Source organism: Leptosomus discolor, chromosome Z, assembly GCF_034619465.1.
Source record: "Leptosomus discolor isolate bLepDis1 chromosome Z, bLepDis1.hap2, whole genome shotgun sequence".
Taxonomy (NCBI): domain Eukaryota; kingdom Metazoa; phylum Chordata; class Aves; order Leptosomiformes; family Leptosomidae; genus Leptosomus; species Leptosomus discolor.
In genome coordinates, this window is record NC_141419.1 from 92,201,924 (window position 1) to 92,224,873 (window position 22,950).

Below are 22,950 nucleotides of genomic sequence, written 5' to 3' on the forward strand. Positions count from 1 at the left end.
AGTTAATGCTGCCCTTGTGAAATAAGGTGCTGCAGGTACTTTCAGTCATCAGCAGTAATGGTGAAGGCTTCGGTTTTAATTTTTAATTAAAAAGAGACAGCACTCCCAGCAGTCCGGTGTCCCCACTAGCGTGATAGAGCATTGATTTAGTAATTCAGGCAAGAGCTGCTGGTAGAGACTGAAGCTCAGCAATGTGACCCTAATTCAGCGAAACACTTGCTTCGCTTTAATCAGGTGAGTTCCTTCAGCGACGTTGATAGAAAGGAAGCACCACGAGTGGGTCAGCACCCGCCTGGCAGAGGTGAGGGGGCTGCCCGTGGGCGTGGAGGAGGCGTGTGCTCAGGTGCCTTCACACACCGGTGTCCTTCCCTGTGGTGTGATGGGTGACCTCCATGAAGATCCACCACCCGCCGGCGGACCAGCGCCTGCCGTGAGGACAGCTTGGGGTTGCGGGATGTCCAGTTTTGCTCAAGTTAACTGGAACGCCTCTTCTGGCGCCTCACCTGCAGAAGCAATCCCAGCTGCAAGCTGGTGTTACGTGTGGAGACAAAGCTTAGCTTGGCTGGTAAACACAAGGACTTCCCGTAGCTCCTTGGTGAGCTGAGAGTTTTTAGAGTCACAATAAAAGGCCAAGTTGCAAATGCAGTAGGGTATAATTGGCTAATATTATTTCCTGCGGCAGTCATAGGCTGAAAATTGCAGAGATTATGTTAGGAGAAAATAAGGGGTCAAAATAGCCAAGGACAGCGAGATAAAATTTGAAAACATTTCAGAGATGCTGGACTGCAATTGTTACAGAGAGGTGAAAGCTGTGTGACACGGCGTATTATTGTGTGTGTGGATATCTTTGTCCTACAGCGTGTTGAGGTAGGTCACACGGGAAACCACTGATAACTCGGGTGACTGTCAGGAAAATACTGGGCTGTAGTGATAGTGAAATGAGCAGCTGTATTTTTGAAGAGGCTCTTTTGGTTTCACATAGGTAATATCAACAATATAAATAAGACTCTGAGCTGAGGGAAATATATCTGTAAAAATTCCTACATACACACTTGCATATAGATATTTATATACACACCTGAATTGAATTGGGCAAGAAATAATCTCTTGACCTCATCGTGAAACCAAAGTGTTGTATTTTAGTTTTGTTTTTGTTTTAATGCATTACTTGCGCAGTAGGCTTGTCTTCACCTGAGCTTTTTTCTTTGTTCTTTGAACTCCTCATGCACCTACGTACTTGGACCCCAGCTCATTTTGGGAGAGGAAAAGTGGTTGGAAAATACACCAGCGCTTGGGCGCTTCATGCCAAGTGCTGATCATTAACTCGAGATCCCAGCGAGTATGGGGCAGCCTATGGGATATAAGCTGTAATTCTATAAAGTGCTCCGAGGGAAGGATGGGGAAGAAGCTGGACATCCCCGGAGCATCCCCCCTCTCTGCCTCCTTCTCTCCAGGCTGTGCCAGCCCTATCCCAGATGGTCATAACTGCCGAGATCAGGGAGCAGAGGAATGGAGGTCCTCGCCCTTCTTGCTCCCAGCAGGAGCTCAGCCCTGCAGAGATGGAGCAGAGATAGGAAGCCCCTCTCTGGCCTCACACTGCGGTGTGGATCGTTCACAAAAGGCAATGGGACGATATCGCTGCTTCTGCTGCGTTCTCTGAGGCACTTAGGAGAGCCCAAGGTGACGTTCTTGATCCTGCACCCCTCCAAGGCCGGTGAAGAGCTACTCCCTTCCCTAACTTAAAAACCTGTTGGCCCTGAAAGCTTTGTGTGGACAGTAAAGCCCATAGATACAAAATGCATACTTGATGCTTAAAATGCTTCAAATTTATGAAACTAAAGAAAATTCAGAGGCCAGTCAAGTAGAAGGAAAACACAAAATGATAATTAGGGACTTTATTACAGCTATGCTTCTTTCCAAAAAGCCTCATTGGGAGAGCAGATTCCTTCTGCAAGCTGGAGAACGCCTTGAACTGCGGGGCTGAGCATTCCTGAAGCATCATTGGGACATACCAGACCTGAGTGGGCTGGCAAGGACCATGGGGCCAGTACGCTGTTACTGGCCCAGTCTCCTGCCCAAGCAGGCGCTCGCAGCGGGACTGGTTAGCCTGGACCCGCACCCCATTTGAGGAGGTGGATTATGGCCCAGCAGCTCCGGTATTTGGCACAGATCTGCATTTTGCTGGGCTGTATGTTTATATACGGTAGGATTTTAGTAAAGCTGCGGTTATGCAGCTGTTCCATATGATCAGAAGGTGGGCGGTATATCCAGAGCATCACATGGCATCAAGGGAGCTTCAGTGAGAGTGAAACGGTAGATCAGGAAAATGTAAAAGAAGTAACTAAAATAGACGCCTTCCAATGTCTTAACTTCAAATTAGCCTGTCTAAATATATTGTATTCAAGAACTTTAAAAGAACTGGTTGAAGAAGTGTCTAAATGATAAATGTTCCTTTCTCAGTAACTCTTGAAAGAGTCGGAAATCGTGGAAGACTGGAGGGGAGCTGCTTGTGTGCCGAGGTTTGGAAAGGCCAAGGGGATCCCTCGGTGGTTGTGGGCTCCGCATGGGACAAAAGATTTTCTCTAATGTTTTGACCCGTGACCTGAAAGAAAGTAAAGTATTGACAAAGTTCATAGTTAACGCAAGCACAGATATGTCTTGTGAGAGCAGGAATTAATGAGGAAAACGTGCCACTGATCGGTCTAATCATCGGGTAATTAGGGGAGCTCAGCACAAGCAAATGCTGTTCCTGTGGTTGCGTGTTCTGGATTAAAGAGACCAGCTGTAGAGACTGCAGGCTTTGCTGGGAAATACGGACTAGGGAAGTCTTTGAGGGTCAAGGCTGCCGAGCAGCTGAACATCACACCCAGCACAACGCAGCAGCCAAAAGTGTCGCTGTGATTTTGAGGGGTTTAGGAAAACGGGACCTTTGGACAAGCCCAGCGCCTCTGTACCTGGCAGCGGGGAAAACCCTGCTGCAGAACTGCGTCTGTGGTTCAAGAAGAAAATTGAAGAAGTGATAAAGGCATCCAGGGTGACCCATGGCATCGGTTAAAGAATTGGAAAAGGTACTTAAGATGAAAGAGCCCCTTTTAGTTATTTAATTTGTCAGAGGAGGTTACAGAGTGGTTTGATCATGGTCTGTAGCTGTCTGTGCAAAGAAGAGAAATATAATATTGGAGCCTTACGGTCTACCTGTCAAAGATAGGAAGAACGTCCACTGTTGAAAAAGGACAGGTGTAGACCAGAAGTAAGATAACGCTTTTTTTCTCGAATAAGAATAATTAATCAGTAGAGCAACGCACCAAGGGCCGTGGTGTATTTCGTATCACTAGGGAAAAATGAATGAGTTTCTTAAAATATACACGGTAGTTCAAAAAGTGATTAATTCAGGGCAGGCCTATTCCGATTTATGTGTTAGGTCAGACTAGATCACCGTAGCGTAACCTCCTGATCTGCTAAGTCTGATCCACGTGCTCTCGTTTTCCCATTGGTAAAAATGACGGTCAGGTGTCAATCTCCTTCACTTGGGTATTGCAAATCTAAAGGCGAAATGTGTCACAGCAGTTAAACCGTTAGTACTTTTGCGTACCGAAGGTGAGGGCAGTGAGACCTGAACAACGGCCTGTGACACTGGCTGACAGTGATTCAGCTCGCTCGATCCATCCAAGCTACGTTTGTGCCGTTGGTGGTATATTAACGTCGAGATTCAGAAGCAGCGCACTGAAGGACGTTACGCGGGCACGGAATAGACGTTCCTTTAGTCTAATTTATATCAGTTCTGGAAAGTTAACATGTCTTATCCTGGGAAAGAATTGGATGAAGCATGTTGTTTTCTAGCTCTTAAATTTTCATTTAATCCCCTTTTTCTGCTTCCTCTCAGCTGTGTAAGTGCGTTTCGGGAGGCACCGCCCTCCGTTGGCTTGGCATGGTTTCCCTGAGACGTGGGGTGCCGGACTGGGCAGCAGGAGGCACGCTGCCTTCATCCTGCCCTTCTCCCTGCTTCGCTGAAGCGTTATCTGCCTTTTTTTTTTTTTTTTTTTCCTCTTCTATTTTGATGGCTGGGAATCTGGGCAATAGAGGGTTGTAGCAAGGTCTGTGTGGCCATGCCTGCAGGACACAGGGTTCTTCACCCCGTTTCGTCCTCGCCGTGTGGGCCAAGAGCTCTCAGCTGCTTTAGTCCTGCCTTTTGGGTGAATTAATGGAAAACAAAGACGGAGGCTTTTGGTTGCTGGAGCAGGCGACTTAGCTGCTGTCAAGAGACTAGCTGTCTGATTTATATTTTGGTGAACAGTGCATGGATACCTCAGTCCCTTTTATTCTCGGTGACCTTGGATTACTTAAAAATCATTTGACGTTTTTGCTTGCTAATCGAATTAGAGCTCGTTGATTCCTTTCTCTTTGATCGAAATGCAACTGCCTCACCCAGAGCAGAAGGGTTGAGGTGGGGGGGGGGGGGGGGGGGTCGTGTAATGAAGTGCCTGGAGCTGCAAGGGCTGCTTCGAGTCCCTTTCATCTCGCTGCACTTCGCTCTTAGTGCCGAGAACAAAGGTCAGCCCGTGCCAGGGCCAGTTGCTGGAGAGGGAGGTTGAGGCCAGCTGCACCGAAAGCATCCCCCGTCTTTTCCATAATTCATATTTCTGCCTTCGCTCGCTTTTTCGTCCTCAGGTGGCAGGTAGGGTTGTTAACCAACGAACCCAGAATAAATCTACATACCCACTAACGGGCCTGCCATCTAAAGCGAGAGCTGGCGTTAGTCTGATGTAGAGTGGAGTGGAGTATATTTTCGTTTGACTTCTGAGCACGGTAACCTGGCAGTGACCACCCTGGCTCCTGCCAGCCGTCACACTGCAGCTCCCAACTCTTCTTTAATTATGTGGCAGGGGATCAAACTCATATAATCAGTTTAGAAAGGGCTTACTTCCTTCACCTGGCTGGGGTGAGGAGCGGTTCCTCCTCATGGAGATGGGTAAGTGGGGGCTGGGAGAGCTCTGGCATTGCACCCTGCAGACTGCTGCTGTCTTCTGCTTTACCTGGGGGCTGTGGTAGCCAGCAATTCCTCGTGGATATTTCTGGGTTTTTAAAATGGAATGGGAAGGTTTTGTTGCTTTTTTGGCAATGACTTCTTCACTCTCTACTCTACGCAGCTTAGGTTGTAAAACCTTTTGTGCACGGCTCAAATCTCTCTTTTCCAAGGTATTTATTCTGAGCATCTGTCCTCAGTTCGTGTTAATGATTTTGTTTGTATGGGATAATTTGGAAGTTGCTGCACTAGACTGAATAAATGACATGATAATCTTCCCGTTAACTTGCCAGGTACATCAAGGGGTCTGCAAGTACAGTGGGCATCATAGCACACTGCAGTAACATCTCCAGTATTCTATATACTGCTGTAATATATATTCTGTCATATCTATATGCTGCTCAATTTCTCATTTCTGTTTTTTTTTAAGTGTGATAAAATGAAGATTGAGGCCATACAAATAAATACCTCCAAAAAGAGTACCTTTTCAGCACTCTTCCTCAATATTTTCCTCTTGCAGAGTGACAGACCGTTGCCGGTCTTTTTAGAATTCCTCCAGCCAAACCGCTCCAGGCAGAATTTCAGTTTGCCAGGCAAACTACACACGGGATAATTCAAGTGGATTAAGGGTTTAATGTACCTTTTGGGTTTTTTTACAGCGCTCGGATATCATGGAAGAAATAAGTAAACTCGTGATAAGAAGTGGAGGTTAGTGGCAGGGGAGCTGTGGTGGTACCTTGTCCTGGGCTGCACCACCACGGTTTTTCCCACCCGTGGCAGGGAAAGCCACGAAATGTCCCTCCACACCAACGCTGCGTTGCAAAAGTGGGAAAGGAAAGATGTTGTGAATAACAGCAACAGAAAAAGCACCTTTATTAGAGATCAGGACTGCTGCAGAGAGGGCGATAAACTCATATGGTGCTCCCCTTGCTTCTGCTGTATCGTTATCCGTTTTCAGCCTCTCCAGTTTTCTTTTTGATGAGGTTACAGCAGTTGCTTTTAACCTTAGTGAGGAGCGCTGGGGGAGGAGGGGAGCTGCGTGGAGTGGGGTGGTTGCTGGCTCATTAACTGACCCCCTCGCAAACGAGAGCTGGACCCACTGCCCAACGTGGGGCTTGCGTAGGGTCCGCGCTGCTGCTCCAGCTGACGGCAGCTGTGACTTTCCTGGATGCCATCACAGTGAAGATGTGCAGATCCCGGAGATGTTTTTCAGAGAGAAAGTCCAAAAGTAAGCCTGGGAAGTCCGTACTGCGAAGAGGCAGCTTTCCCTTCCAGCCTAGAGAGGGAAGAGAGCCTTAGATATACAGAAATCTCACAGGGACGTCTATTAATTACACTGGCTTTTAATTATCTGTCACTGATACGTTACATGACCTTGAGCAAGTCATTTTACTCTGTGTGTGTGTATCTATCTGTGAAACGCTTGTGAATTATTTAATGTCTACATATTGCTTTGAGATCCCAAAATGAAACGCATTATAGTCGCAATTAGCGAGCCGGAGAGCATGGTGCGGGCTGGCATCAGCCCCCATCTCGGCAAAGCGCTGCGGAAAAGATCCTTGGCTGGTCCTCAGCGTACCGCGGGGAAGAGGAGAGGGATCGTGGCCACATCCAGGGTCAACGATTGTCCTTCCATCTAACCACAAATACTGCCTCTAGCACAGATGCGTAGGAGGGAAGAATATTGTCGAATATGCTTGCATTTTGGGTTTCTTCTTGGGTTTTCTTGATGAGATGGAGGTTGGTGCCTGTGCTTATTTTGGGTTAAGTCGGAGTGTCTTGGTGTTTTTATGAATGGAAAGAAAGAAAAAACACCAAGTGTGCTTTCTAGGACCTTGGAATGTCTTTGTGGCCTTGCATTATGCTTCAGAGTTTTGTGTTCCCATTAACTTAATACCCACTTAGACTGTTCTTGCGCACACAGGCAAAATAACTCCTTTTTTTTAAAAAAAAAAAAAAAGTAAAAATTAAAGTATCAGCTCTATCCGCAACTTTCTTACAGCCTAATTTTCTCTTTCATGTTATTTACTCAAAGTTTAGCTAATTGTCAGTATCACATTACCCGTCGGAAAGCCCCTTGTCTGATGGATGTGTTTCTGTTACGCGGGAGTTGACAGAAATAACGTTAATGCATCTAAAGATAAAAGTTTGACCCAATACACAATTATGAAATGCTCATTTGTTCCCGGGGCAGATGGTATGTGGTCAATAACTGTTGCCTGTGCTATAAGTCATAAAGGCAGCAATAAAATAAAATCTTTAGGTAGTTATAAATTGACAGATATCAGTGACCTTAGTTTTCTCTTCCCGGGCTGTCCATTATCGGTGCATTACATAAAAGCAACATTTATTAGCATCCTGCTTCTGTGCTCTCCAGCCAGACAAACCCATTCAGGAGCCGGACCAACATTTTTTACCTGTTACAAGGGGTGGGGATGCTTGCTTTCATCTTTGTGCTGTTTTTAACTTCATGGTCGTACATGAAACGGTGCTTTAATGGGGAAAAAAATCCTCTCTCCGTGCTAAACTTCTCTACTGGTGGTGGGGAAGTCCTTGTATTTCGCCAGTCCTCCAGAATATTGTTGTTAAAATAATGTTTTAGCGTTATGATCTGTTGGAAAGACTTAGGCTTCTGCTTGGTTTATAAACTCATAAATTTACAGAGATTTACACGAATCCTGACATATTCCATGCTGTGGTAGAATATGGTGGTCCACGAGGTGGCTGTTTTTTACTCAGTATGGCTCAGAGAAATTCTACAGAAACTTGCAGATGTTCCCTGCCCAGACCTCGAAACTTCCCCGCCGTGGATCTGGTTTCAGTACTTTTTTAGCTGTATAAGGTTTTTCTACGAGGATGAACAAGTAGGGCCCCGCTGCATCTGCTCCTCGGCGCTGGCGTTGCAGTCGCCCAGCGGCAGCAGCAGCAGCCAGACGGCGCTGCCGGCGGTTTCACGGGGTCGTTCTCCGCCTTGCTGAGCTGACCGGGGCCTGGCTACCAGGAGGGCCATAAAGTGGGAGTTGTTATTAGCCACCTGAGGGATGGAGCTTCACCAAAAAACCCGAGAGTGGTTTATTTTATTTTTTTTAATTAGGAGACAAAGATTATGCCCTTTGCAATTTTTAAAACTAATTTTAGGAAGAAGGCAGATGACGCAAAGCAGCAGCGTCTGTAAGGAAGTAATATTTTGCAGAAGGAATGTCTGTCTTGGTTCCCGATGCGTGAATGAAATCTTTGTTGATGTGAATTCCTAAGAAAGTCCTTTTTTCTTAACAGCCTCTTCTTACTCCCTTGTCATTGAGGTGCGGTCCTGCAGCGAACGTGTCCTTCCCTACCGCTGCAACCCCGGCAGAAAACTCTACAAGTAACCTCATGCCTTTTGGGTTTCCATAGGGCAGCTGCAAGTTGCACCAATGCAGAGACAACAATGAGTTTTCCTTACAGAAACGGTGTCTCCTTTTCCTTTGCCCTGGAGTTAGGGGCTACAAATCTCCTACAAATCCATGAGAAAAAGTGCGGTTTTATTTAGACGAGATGAAGACTTTTAGCTCTTTAAGTACAGCGTGTGTTATCACAGGATTTCTGCTTTTGGAAACAGAAGTGGAAGCAATGGTAAGCTTTGCTTTTCACTGTGTTTTCTGGATGTAACGATGAAGAATCTTCATTATTTGTAAAACTATATTTTTCCTTAAGCGTGTCATCAGTGTGCTCGTTAACAGAAGTGCCATTAGTAACGTAGCCAGTGAAAATAAAATCCCTTATTTTGATTATTTTTCGGTTATGTAGCGCTGGAGTGGAGAGATTAGCAGCTTTTCAGTTGGCTAAAGCTCACTTTAGAAAATGCAAAGTGGGAAGCAAGCGCTGTTCTCTGTCCTCTCCCCTCTGATGGATTTTTTGTGCTTTCTTAGCCGGTTCTTCCCAGCCTCGGCTCAGCTCCTGGTGTTTTACTGTCCAGGTGCGTTCGAAACCGTGGGGAACTTTGGAATTTTAAAGGCTGCTCCAAGTGATGCCCAGGTTAGGTGCAGGTCTGAAGATTCAGAGTGATTAAAATACATTTCTAATACATTCTTTATGACGTGGGATGCATGTCTCGGGTGAGAACGCTTTGACTACAAAAGCCCTGCTCTGGCTGCAGGAGTTGCCTCCGCACCATCTCCTCGCTCATGCCCGTGGGGCTGGGATGATGTATTATTTGAATTTTTGGTGGCTCAGTTCTTTTTCTCTTGGGAACCGTGAACTTCTGCTGTTGTGCAGTAATGGTGTAAGCTGACCTTCATGTTGAGAACTAAAGAAGCATGGAAATAATCTAAATCCTTAAATAAGACAAGTAATACCTTTATTTGGGTGAAGAATGAAGTTTTACATAGAATAACAGCTTCATTTTTCTTTTGTTTCTTCCAAGGCTGGTCTGAGGGGAGATATATTGAGATCGTATTGTCTTTCTGCCTGTCGGGCATGGAGCTTAGCGTAAGACAAGGGAACAGAGCTGTGGTAAGAGAGAGACAGGCAGTAATTTTAATCTGCTGGTTTTTTGAAGACACATTAATGGAGTTTTAGTTTTTTGTGCCTCGTACTCTTTCCAGAGAGTCGTGCGTTGTAACGCCACGCATAGTTTTTTTCTTTAACTTCTTGCAGTAACAACGCAGTTCCTGAATTACTGCGTGTAGCAGGGAAGAGTGGTAAATACATATACATATATATGTTCACAGAGAAATCCAGTTCTCCTGTCATCTGGAGGAACTGCAGTGGCTTTGAGTGAGACTGTGCTGATTCCCCTTAAGGCAGGCACAACCTGGCACACACTCACTTGGTGTAGCTTCATTTTAAATTCACGGTTTGCGCGAGTTAGTGGTGAAAAGTACAAGGGATTTTTTTGAAGAAAGGGTTGGAATCTATGAGATGACAAAGCCACCCTTTAAGTACACGCAATTGGAAGTCTTCCCATTCAGAAGGCTGACAGGGTTGGGCACTTGCTGACAGCAGTTATCTTTCTTGGGTCAGTAGAAACACATTCCTTATTCAAACATGCAAAGAGAAGACGCTTTGCATTAGGAAATGCTGACATTTCTCCGAGTTAAAATTGTTTCCTCTTGTCGCAAGATCAGCTGTCATCTCGGAAAAGGTATTTCTAGAAATGGGGAGGTCATCCCGACACACAGCTCTCTAAACTAGCTGTTTCTGCTGGCAAGTGTTCGATTAGTCCCCGAGTCTCCGTTACAGGCTCATTACAACCAATCTTTGACATTTTGGGTAATAGATGCAGCCTGCTGTGGCCCTTAAAGGGAAAAACCCATTTGTTCGAAGCCAGTGTTGCAGAACCCAGACCCAGACCTGCTTTCCGCGGCATGGCAGAATTCCCACACAGCCTGTCGAGGAGGTGTGTAGAAGACCGCGCGGTTGATGACCCACAGACGGGGCTGTAGCGTGGTCTTTACAGCAGTAAACACATTAAAATTAATTTTTCAAATGCGCTTTTTTCTTGCGCTGTGGGAAATGAAGCGCTCCTCCCCTCCCGGAGGTGTCGGGGATCTGCTGGCGCGCGGAGAAGTTGCTGCGTTTTGGATCTCGGAGCCTGCGGCACCACATACTGATGGGCTGTCTGCTGGGGAAAAGCCTCGGTGACGGAACACCCACAGGTGCATTGTTCACTGCAGAACAGAGAACTTTGAACTTTCGTGTTTCTACACAAAAAGCGAACAGTTTTCTACAAAACTACTTCGCTGCAGAATGGCTCCTCTCTTGTCTTTTATTTAAGTTACACCAAATAAAAATCCTCCCGAGTCAATAGGGTGGGTCTGTCCTAATCCTTTATCCAAAGATGTTTAGTCAAGACCTTGATACTGCTTGCTGATACGAATTCTGTTAAACCCCAAGTCTCGTTGACTTCTTTTATAGTTCTGCATTACCTTTTTAGGGCTTTTTCCCTCCCTTTTTTGATACAGTGTCTAACATAAAATATCCTCGGTCTGCAACTGGGGTATTTCGATAGGGCTGGGTTGACATGAAATAATGAAAATGAGTGTTTGGAATAGTGTTTTCATCCTGATATGGAATAAGCATAACTTTCTGAGATATTATTTTAATTATTTTTTTTTGTCTGAAGGTAGAATTTTAAGGCTTTCACCCAGAGCCAGGGCAAAGTACAATGTAAGCAGCAACAGTGCAAGGCTGTTCTGGAAAAATCTCATTAAAGTCCCACTTTCCAACAGTTCACAGATGTTTTCTGGGGAAAAAAAAAAAAAAAATTCAGTGAAACGTGGTAATTTTTTGGGAAAAAAAAGTCTCCAATTTGTTCCAGCCTCTTTATATTGCCCCAATATGATTAGAAGGAGCGTGAAAGCAGCATTTATTTTTATTGCCTTTGCAACCCACCTCACCAGCCTTCCTCACATATGCATGCCTTTACAATATTCAGTACTGAGAAAAAAACACAGAGAGAGCAAATACGGCAGTGCTTGACATTTATTGATATATAAAGTATTTATAGAATGTGTATTTATAGCACTTGACGTTTTATATATAGATGCTTACATATTTCCAGTCTAAATGTGTTACATCTGCCTGCTTTAGGCTGTTGTGTTGGCTTTATTTGTGGTGGCTTACCTGTGCTTAATACTGCACAATTCCCACCAAAGTAATTACTCATTTTAATGATGCCCTTAAGAAGAACACAGGGCACACCCACCCCGCTGTAGGAAGGGTGTTGGCGAGTGCGTTATAGATGTTAAATGCATCCATTTTGCATGAAACTCAACACCCAGATACACATATACTGAACACAAACCATCAAAAAAAGGCATCAAGCTTTTTAGCGGTTTAGAAAAATGCCAGCAATTAAAAAAAAAACCCACAACAGGAGGGAGAGAGAACTGGGGGAAGAGCAGCAACAGTTTTGGTGGTGGAGGGAATGCAGAGCCGCAGGCGAGCGCGGTCGGGGTCCTGGAGCGTGTGCGTTGTAAGGAATAACTGGCGGGGATCTGTGAATTACAAGTCTATAAATTAATTGCAGGCTTCTGGTGACATTGCAATAAACCACACTAATGAAGATTGAGGAGTTTATGATTTTGTCAGAGCTCTGAGAAATTATATGGTTTGTAAACTACATAGATATTGGTGGGGTTTTTTTGTGAGTTTGAATAAATTATACTAGGACTCTAGTGTTAAAAATTAACATACGAATGTGATTCCGTCTTAAATTTCTTTTTCTTCAGGTTTTTCTTACCCGAGGAGCTTGTTTCTTTTTCCTTGAGCTGTACTATCAATGCTGATTCTTCGTAAATTGGCCACAAAATTGTCTCTTTTTGTGTGTCTCTAGTGTAAGCGATACTACTTTTTAAAAACCTCTTTCTCAGTATCCTGCGTTCCCTTACAAGTGATGTTTTATTTGAAAAATCAGCTGCAGAATTTCCTGCGTTGTGATCTGGAGACCCTGATTTCATGTCTGTATGAAGAGCCCAGCCTGGAGCGTTTGTGGTCCAAACACACGCCTCCATCTGAGCCTTTCTGATAGGAAATTAGGCAGCTAAGTTAATCAGGACACCTCATCGGTTTTAATTTGCACGCCTTGGGTTTGATTGGAACTGGATCAGGGAGCTCCTAGGTATCCTAAATTATTAAATATATGGTAAACAAGAGCAATGTGAAAGGGGACTAGAGAAGATGGGGCATGGGAATGGTGCTGGAGGGGCTCAGGGCAGATGCTTAATTAAGCGTAGGTAACTTAGCTCAGAAGCAGCAACAATTGCTCAAGTCAAGAAAATGCTCATCTAAAAACTTTGCTGTTTTACTCTGATCCGCTTGGTTTTGTGCGTTATACACAGTCTTAAAAGAATCTGATTTTCTCAAAAGTACTTCTACCTGCACACGAGTTTGGGGAGCACTTGGGATTAATTGGGAGCATATGATTGAAGAGGTGGTGCTGTCTAGGACTCTGCCTTCATTTATTGCCAAAGCTGGAAACTATTGTCAATAAGGCAAACCCCCAAATTTTTGTAGTGAAGGTGATGAAGTGCAGACCCTGAAGAACACAATTTTATCTGTATGTCTGCTGAAGTATCCTACCCAGGTTTGGTTGCTTACACCGTGCATTCATAAGTAGAAATGGCCTCAAGTTGTGCCAGGGGAGGTTCAGATTCAATATTAGGAAGAATTTCTTTATGGAAAGAGTGGCCAAGCCCTGGCACAGGCTGCCCAGGGCAGTGGTGGAGTCACCGTCCCTGGAGGTGTTCACAAACCGTGTAGATGTGGCACTTGGGGACGCGGTTTAGTGGGCACGGTGGGGTTGGGGTGATGGTTGGACTTGATGATCTTCGAGGTCTTTTCCCACCTTAATGATTCTGTGATTCTGTGAATGGTTTTCCTTGTTTTCTGCATCCCCGATGAGACTTTTTGGCCCGATGTGCAGAAAATCCCACATCGGTATGTTGAGTGCTGTGTAACAGAGACTGCCCTCGATCATACCTGACTGCACAAGAAAAATGAGAAGCTACTGCCCTTTCATGGGTAGCTTGGCTAGTAGCACCTCTTAGTGGCCAGCTCCTACGCGTTTAAAAACATTTGTGGATTATACAGGTGGTATAGGGATGGGAACCAGAGGGAAAAAAAAACCCACTGGGAAATTAATCGTTTTGTTTGCAGAGCGAAGTTTGAAAACTCAAAAGCGTGAAGCCATGTGCTCAGTAGGAAGCTTGCAATTCAATCCTGGATTGGCAAGCGGGGTCCTCCTGGAGCGCCGGGGGAGGCTGTGGAGAAGCAGGATTTGATGGTGTGATTGCAGAGCGTGCTGTAATCCTGCAAACCTGGGGCCTGGGTTAGGGGCGTGAGGGCAGGCTCGGTTCTAACGTTTCTTAGCTTCTGTGCAATTTATTTTATGATCTTCACCTTCTTTTAATTTAGAGGGGTTTTTTAATACTATGGCTTTATAAATATTATAATCAGACATTGGGAATGATGGCTCAAGAAATACAATTGGATTTTCTGTCTGAAATGATAAGTCGTGGATGGTATTAGGAATTAATCTATTCTGGCTTCCTGGCAACTGTGGGTATTCAAACCAGAGACTGTCGTTCCCCTACGAACGCTGGTGGAGCGTACGTGGGCTGCGGAGCTTTTGCATGTGTGTTTCAGTACAATGAGGGGGGAGCTCGTTAGAAATGTGGTGATATTAGCAGTTTTCCTCAAATTGCTAATTTCCATCATCCTAGTATTACAATAATGATGAAATTAAATTAAATTAGCATATCATATAGCATACTGAAAAACTGTGAATACATTATAGTAATACAAGGCAACAGATAATTGCTAGCTTAATATGAATTCATTTTCAGCAAAGATAATTCAACCTTTTTTCTTCTTCCAGTCACTAGGGACACATTTCCTGGTTATTGGTTATCTCCTCATCTTCTGTAAACCCGGTCAAAAGTCCTTCCTGGTTATATGAAAATGTCTCTACTCTAAATAACTTCTAATTTTGTGCCATTTATCAGTGGACTTGTCTTGTACCTGTATGTGCCTGTCCGTGTGTTGGCTTGTAGGACCTTGTTATGCATGCGGTTGGCATCTGATCCTTTGAAATGAGTGAGATTTTATTACCCCTATACCCACTTAGTGAGAAAAAAAAAATATATTTTTTGTGCATCAGTCTTACATGTCTTCTAAATTTAGGTTTTAATTCTTTCTTTTGGCAAAAAAAAAAAAAGAAAATTAACATCAGCTGTTCAAGTGTATTTTCTGGAATAAAATGCTTTCCCTAGTATTTAATTTTTAATAGGCTCAGGGTTAAAGAGAATAATTTGAATTACAGATATGTTTTCTATTTATGTCTAATATTCTTCAGACTTATTGAAATGATTTACTTGCTAAGCCTTAATTTATATCCACTCATCTCCACTTTCATTTTTTTCCCCCATCTTTCTGCAGTTCCACCATGGTTTTTAATCCGCCCTTCAAATCGTTACGCCTACGAGAGTATGGATATTGAGTTTGAGTGTGCCGTGTCTGGTAAGCCTGTTCCTACGGTGGAGTGGATCAAGAACGGAGAAGTGGTCATTCCTAGCGACTATTTCCAGATAGTGGTAATTGTCTGGCTTTTACTTACTAGGGTTAATCTTCCTTTTGTTTTTTCTTTTTTAAAACTAAGTTGTGAAATGTAGTCTGGTATTTGATCCAGTCGTTGCCTTCATAAACATATTGGTGTTCCCAAAGGAGGCCAGAAGGAAGAAATTTCGTTTTCTTACACAAATAAGGTACATCGCATTGAGGTGTGTTAGGTCAAGTATGCTGATGTTGTCTCCCAGATTTAGTGAAGTTTGAATGAGAAGTAACAGCGTGAGGTCACACTCTGAGTTGCTATTAATAGTGTTGGTGACCTCCCTTACTCGTAGTTGTCCTTTGTGAGCGACAATCATAGATGTCTTCTCCAAGGAAATAGTACTCAGACAGAAGGGGTTAAGAACGGTGAGGGGCTCGATATAATTACAACTTTTCAAAGAGAATTACCCAAAGTAACAGCCCCATCCAAGGCTCCAGTCTCTTTTAGTTCAAATGTCACCATCATATAGCCGAAGAATTTGTGCTGTGCTTTCTGAAAGGGTTGATCCAGCTGGTCTCTCCTGAGGGCGATGTCACTTGATGTTCAAGACCCGCCCTGCCAACATCAGCCACCGTGAAGATGCCCGTAGGGCACGAGGTGTGGCTTGTTCAGAGACGTGGCTTGGTTCAGCGCTTTCTAATTTTTTTGTCATGTAACAAATAATATCGATTATGGTCATGTCTTTTACCTATCACCAAAGAAAAAGATTCTTTCTAAGGTGGTTTTCATACAGGATAGGCTCACTGTGCCATATACAATAGTAAATTACATCGTTGCTTATTGGAAAGCAGCCAGAAGCTGGCCAGAGACAAGACAGCTCTGTTGCTGTTATGGTTGTGTGGTGGAGGTGGTGGAAAATGATTTCACTTAATGGAAGGTACAGTTCAGGCAGAACATACCCCTCGCTTGAGATATTTTACCCAACATAATTGGTTTCTGCTTGTGCTAACAGAAGTTGAAAGTTGGATCTGCTTCGAATGAGGTAGGCGTCAAGTGACCTTTCCCTGCGGATCTCCAGGCCTCAAGCCATAAGGAGGGTTTGACCTTCAGAACTGTATTTGTTCAAAGATGCAGAGCTGAAGGTTCTTTTAAATCTTCCTTGCAGCAAAGGGCCAAGACAAAATTCAGAGCGCTGCTCGAGCGGCGTCTGTCATTGGGAGCTTAAGCCTTGAGAAGGTTGTTGGGTGGACTCTGTGCGGCAAAGTGAACTCACCCTTGAGCCGTAGGCACCATCAAACAACATGCAAAGACCTCAAGGTGTCAAGAGATTCCTGATGAAAGGGCTTATGGTTACAGCCCTCTGAGGACCAGGCCTCTGTGAGCTGGAGCTGAGATTACGTACACAGTGCCATGTTTCACAGAACAGCTGTTCTGGAAGGGTTTTATAATCCACATTTGCTTTGGATGGTGTTTTTCTAATTAATTCTCTCCACTTCTTTTCTTTCTCTTTTGCTGTCTCTCTAGGGTGGCAGCAACTTGCGGATTCTGGGCTTGGTAAAGTCAGATGAAGGTTTTTATCAGTGTGTGGCTGAAAATGAAGCTGGAAACGCACAGGCCAGTGCACAGCTAATCATCCCAGAGCCTGGTAAGATGCAAAGGACATACAGAATTGTAGATGTAATTAATGCTATTAACATAAAAATCCCAAATGAGCAGCTACTATTCTTTACTCCCTCTTACTTATCCAGCCGGCTGGCTGGAGTTAAAAGCATGTCCGGGCTATCAGATAGTTTTGAGGCGTTTTGTTCGCTGGGGCAATTACAAACGCTGGCCTTGTCCTAGAAATGACTCTGGAGGCCAACTAAACCTGCATGAAAAGCCAACAGCAATGTCTTACTGTCTATTGGTGGGCTTTGTCCTCCTGAAGTGTGAGAAGGTGATCGCAAATGGGTGAGGTGATGGAAGAAAGTAGTCTGTAAGCAATATGGGGAATTATGTTGTACCTAGTTTTGTATTAAGATGTTGTAGAACGTTTTTCTCAGGGAAAGAAAAGAAAAAAGAAAGTAAGAGAAAAAACAGTTCATCAGTGGGATATCAAGTGCAGCCAGCCGTTGAGTTCAGAAGGTTTCTGTCTACCTGCTGGAAGGATGATTTTCTTTTGTGGCTCTGGAATTAATAGGTGTTTGGTTTTATGGACTGCACTGTGCAGCAGCATAAGTGTTTACTGCTTTATGAGTTTTTAAGTAATGGAAAGATGTCTTGGTCTTAATCTAGGTGATATGTGAAACATGGTTAAAAGCCTTTGAAAGTTTCTGGTTTGTAAATGATTAATGGCCTGCACTGGGCTGCGGGTTACACTTGCTACTTCTCGTGGGTTGTGGCAGTAAGCTGAGAACAAGAGAACATGCTGAAGCGTTCTTCGTTCTCCAGTTTGGACTGGGAAGAGCAGAATCTTGGTAGCCCACAAATACTCAGTCGAGGCGGCCCTACTGAGATCAGTTAACCAGCCTGATAGCTTGTGCCCTAGAATGTCTTTGGGGATTCCTTTGAAAAGTTTCCACACGGCATCAGGGTGAAGCCTTCACGCTTTGCCAAAAATCTGGCCTCCTGGGAACAGAGAATTGTGTCCATGGGCCACGTTCTTGTTAGCTGCAGTAGTCTGACTCTTTTTAAAGACTCCTGTCTGAACGCTGAGCGGGAAGGTGTTCTGAGATCCATCAAAGCCGGGTCCTGTAAGCTGTTGTGTTAGGAGCATTATTATCTGGAGTGGTTCCAGGCAGTACAGAGGGAGGTGGCAGCACCACGTGGCTGTAGCTGAGATCATCTGGTAGACAAAATGAGGAATAAAAAGTTGAGGAGTAAGTACCGCTGAAAGCCACAGATCCCCAGTTTGCAAAGTCCTCTCCATGCAAATCCTTAAGGCAAATGAAAATGGGAGCTGGGCGAAGGTTTCTCGCTCTGTTTTCTGTCTTGGTCGCGAATTGCCAAAGGAATGGCTGAACATGGATTTTGCACATCTTTGAAGCTCACGTCCCTGTTACTCCTTCTCCCGTGTGATATAGCAACTCCTTTATAAGCCTGCTCTCTTTCTTTTCTCTCCACTGTCTGAAAGCAGCTCCAGTATCAACTGGGGAATTGTCAGAGACCTCTCAGCTGCTCTCTCCCTCTCCCTAGACCCTCATGCCACAGACACTTTGCAGCCATGAAACTACGCAGCCTAGTGGGAGATTGGGGAGGGAGTTAAGTGGAGAAGAAATTTAATGTCTGTAGAGTCATTATCCCCTTCCTGCTCGCGTGGCCCTCCAGGCTGGGCCCCCTCCTGGCCCCGCTCTGCGGGGCTAATTGTCTAACTGAGGCTGGTGGTTGGGTGTTGGGACCAAGAGGCAGATATTTATTTGGGTTCCCACTGTCGTACGTGCCCTCCACCCGCTGCAGTGCAGGATCTCACCAGAGGAGTGTTTCCCTCCGTGCAGTCACCAGAGGTGATGATGAGGTTATCTTCCCTTAGGGAGGAATGTGAAAATGAGAAGGCACTTAGAAACTAGATTTCACCTGCAGAAGTGCCTGTGTGATACTGGGGAAGGCTGGCTGGGATCAGAGGGACATCGTCCTGCTCGGAAACAGCCTGCTCCGCTGCAGATCTCGCCACGGGGAGATGCTCAGTGGTTTTGCCTTTGTTTTTTTTTTTTTTTTGTTTCTTTTCTTTCTGCTTTCTTTTAAGCTGGATTTCGCATTCGGTTCGTGAACTTGGGTTGTATTTACACGCGCGAACATCCGAAGGGAACAGGCCATCTCCTGCTGTAGTGGGGTTTAACCTGGCGCTAGGATCATCCTGGGGGGAAACTCGGTAACTGATGGCTGCTCCCAGCTGGTCATTGCAAGTGAAAAGCTGTCAGTAAATTTTACACTCTGTGTTGGTGTTTATGATGTTTGGCGTTGGATTAAAATTAAAATAGAAGGAAAGGAAAAGAAAATCCTAAGGAGCTATGAGACACTATTGTAAACTGTCTCCATTTCCCTTTTTAAGCGATGGATTACTTTTTTCTGGCTGTTTAATCAGATCTTCAAACAATGCCACTCCAATTCCTCTGAGAGGAAAGGGGAGGGCCAGCATGCACAGATGGTGGAGAAGCCAGCTCTAAATACCAATGAAGCTGTGGGGCTGGCCGTGGCAGGTGGAAGGTAGCCCGCTCTGCTTTGGTTTTGTTGGGCCATGATCACTGTGAGCTCTACGTGGCACCACCGAGTAGCTGGGGTCTGGCCGGGGGTGGGGGGGCGGCTCAGGCAGGGGCTCCCCACTTCTCGGGGCAGGCAGTGACCCAGCAGAGCCCACGCTTGCTGCTGGTGTGGTTTTTTTGAGAGCCCAGTGAAGTTTAAATACAGCAATTAATAGCTCTCGTCCCTTTCTGGAGCCCTGAATGTGAAGGGGGCATAAGCAGAAACATGTTGAAAGCTTATCTGAGCTTCTTTTTTCTGAAAGCCAGGGTCAAGTAAACCCTTCATTAAACTAAGAACCCTTTTACCCCTACAGTGATTTCTACACCAAACTTACATCAGGGTAAAATAGTCACTTCTTTTTTTTTTTTTGGTGATTGGTAACACTACAGATAGGGGTGGGTTTTTATTGCAAATAATCGGGACTATCCAGTGGGCTAAATAGGTTGTATATGTTCTTTTGGGGGGATTTAGGAAGCTTTCTTTAGGTAGAAGAGTATCCTCAGTCTGATGGCTCCTACTGCCATCGTTGTTAGGCGGACGTGTAGGTTCGCACCCGCTGCTGCCCGCCTTTAACTGTAGGGCCTGAAGCAGCAGCGCAGAAGTTGGCGTTAAAGCGCGTACGAATGAGCTCAGATTGAGACCAGATATACCCCTTGTAAAGGCTGTGGTGTTAAATTGGAATTAGGCAATACTGAAGTGAGAAGTGAAAGCCAAACAGGCTGTGAGCTCACACAGATAATAGCTTCCACTTTTAGTATTCCAGATGTGGCTATAGGATGCTCAAAACTATTTCGGGATGTGTTGCTTAGACTATAAAAAGCCAAAGAGCTCCCTGAGAAATATAAAATTTCTGTCCTTTTAGACTGAGATTATGACTGAAGGGGCGTTGTATTTAACAGTGCATTATGAACTGGAGTGAAATAAGTGGTGGTAGGTGGTCTGCGATACACATCTTAGTCAATAAATCAAAGAACATTTGTGGATTCCAGCAGACGTGGGGAAGAGGCACTTGGGATTGTTTCTTCTCCTTTCTTTTTTCCCTTTCTTTTCCGTTAACGACCACCTTAATATTACCCTCCTGGGAAGAGATCGCTCATCAGTTTATAACATGAAAGAAAAAAAAAGGTAATTTTATATGCTTCTTATTTCTGTAAGAAACAAAGCAATAAATGAGCCAGGTTTAAGGATTTCAGTTCCCCCATCTCCAGCACAGACGTTCTGGGTTTCCCAGGTGCTCTGCTCCTTGGCATCCTCTATTTCTGCTCCCTAACTCTGCCGAAGGGTGGTGGACTTTATACGGTCTGTGGGAACGTGTCATCATCTTGAGCACGGACCAGGAATAAAGCCTACAGTATGTACTTCTGGTTATATGTACTGGAAAACAAATTCTCAGCAAGAAAGAGCAGATGAAAGAGATCTCAGCTGACTGTCTTATTTTTATAGCTGTATAAAACCTGTTATTTGCACACCTAGAAAATGACTAGAGAACAGCGTGGTGGTGAGTGATGGACATGCATAACTTCAGATGAGGAGAGTGTCACAGAGGAAAACCTTCCTGTAAAGAACTCCCAGGCAGTTATTTGCTTTATGCCGGTGGCTTCTCACGGATCCATCCTTCAGATACTCCCGAGATGTGTGAAGGATTGTTTTTTCCTAGCAGGTAAAAGACGAGATAAAGGCAGCCCTGAAATAATCAACCTGTGTGTATGGTAGGATAAGTATGAGCTGTGTTCCTGCGGTAAGTTCCTTGCTAGACGTATCTTCAGCGTAGGAAGGAGCCCTCTCCCAGGGACTGGTGAAAGTGCTGTAAATCACTCTTCACTCTAGGCACTATAAGCAGTAGCTGCTTTGGCAGACAAGGCAACAAGCCATTGTAACTGCCCGGCACCGGGGCTGTCTGTGCTGCCACGTGAGGACGGGGACACGGCGCCAGAATTCTTTGACGAAAGGGTTGCACGTCCACCCACGGGTGGTCTCCAGGTGTTTGAGGATGTCCAAAGGTGGGTGGTGCGGGGAAGGTATAGAGAGCTGGAGCTCGTGGGTGGCCTGGTCCTTGATGGCTGGTCCCCATCGAGCGGCTGTTGAGCTCCGAGCCCCCCGGCTCGGGCTCAGCTTTCTGTGCCGTTCGCTTTGTCATTTTTGTCACGTACTTTTCCTTTCTTTTTAATTCCTCTACTTACAAGTTGCGTAGCTCCTTCTCATGTCAGATTTTCAGCTTAGCAGCTCGCAGATTTCACGTTTTTGCATGTGCGAGATCTCTGCATTTCGGTATAATAAGACTTAGCTTGGGAAACCTGTGAATTACTTTTCCTTGCCAAAGAAACAGTGGTTGACTAAAATAATTTTCAAAAAAACCTTCCTGTCTCCCTGAATTCCTATTACAAAAGCATCTCCTGAGATACCATTTCCCCTCCCTTTATTGTTGTAAGTATTATTTATTATTATATAATTACTTATTCTATTACTTCTATTATTTATAATTATAGTCTGGTATGACTTATAATTACATCCACAAAATATAGTCCATATCTATGCTAAGAAACTGAGCTAATACTGGCATTAAAACTTCAGATTTTTAGTGCTTGCAAATCTGTTGGGAAGCCAAACCATGTTTGTTAATCTTGCTTATGGTTACCCTTAAAATTAATCCGAAACAAACCCTATGATTTTGAATGTTGGGAAAAACAGGTTTTTCTCTTACCAATTTGTAAACCAGTGAAAAAGTAGTGCTGAGGAATGCTCTTTATTGGAAATTTTAAAAAGGGAGTGGGCAGATCTATCTTTGTGCTGATAATCCTGATCCTGCTGTCGCAGAGGAAGCTGGAATGTGCCGTCTCTTCAGTCTGCTCTTTATCGCCTGAATGAGAAATAAGATTTCACGGCGCTACCTCGCCTTGTGTAGGCAGAGACAGAGCAGAAGAAAGAAGTGAGAGACTATTTCAAGATCCAACTCATAAATTTCAGAGTAGAAATATATATATTTTTTTTTTTTTTCCCACCCCTCAAACACAGCGAATGGTAGTTCTACTGGGATGTGGAAATGTGTTTATTTTCTGAAGGCTTATTTAGTTCCATGGTGCAAGTTATTCTGACCATATGGACTTTGGCTAAATAGAGCGTGGGGGCAAATTCCTAAATTCCTGAGCTGGACCGGGGACCCTTCACACTGCTGAGCTGATGGCTCACTCACTGCCTCTGGTTTGGACATTGCCAGGTAGCTCTGGGCTGGAAAACTTTGTGAGTTTTCTGCTATAAAAAGCTGCACTGCACTGAGCTGCAACACAGCCCTGAGTATTTCAGGCACTTTGAAATGGAAGAAATCATGCAAAGTTGTAAATACACCTTAGGGATATGAGGTGTAACCTTCCGTGGGATGCAGCTCCAAGGATGGAGTGCGATGTAGCCGGGACACGGATCATTTATTCCCAGAGGTGAGGTGACAGCTACAGGCAGTGGGGGGGGGGGCTGTAGGAGGGCTGTGCCTGGTGGCTCTGGACCCTGGAGGAATTTAATGTGCTGTATCGTCGCCCTGTCTGGAGCCCCACCACTGGCGGTGGCCAAAGAGCTGCTTCAGAGGACACTGCTGGCAGCAAAACGTGGTAAAAGCACCTGATGCCCAGGGACAGAGAGGAGAATAACCTCCTGAACCAGAGCGTCAGGATTTTTTGTGTGCAAACAA

The 22,950-nt window shown here is 44.8% G+C and overlaps 1 protein-coding gene across 1 annotated transcript in view; it reads left to right on the forward strand.

Moving 5' to 3' along the window:
- Positions 1-22,950, forward strand: part of DCC (DCC netrin 1 receptor) — a 566,036-nt gene that overhangs the window by 330,920 nt on the left and 212,166 nt on the right. The window contains exons 6-7 of the mRNA XM_086479399.1: positions 14,942-15,096; positions 16,578-16,698. Of these exons, the coding sequence (XP_086335525.1) occupies positions 14,942-15,096; positions 16,578-16,698 (276 nt within the window). The remainder of the gene's footprint in view (positions 1-14,941; positions 15,097-16,577; positions 16,699-22,950) is intronic.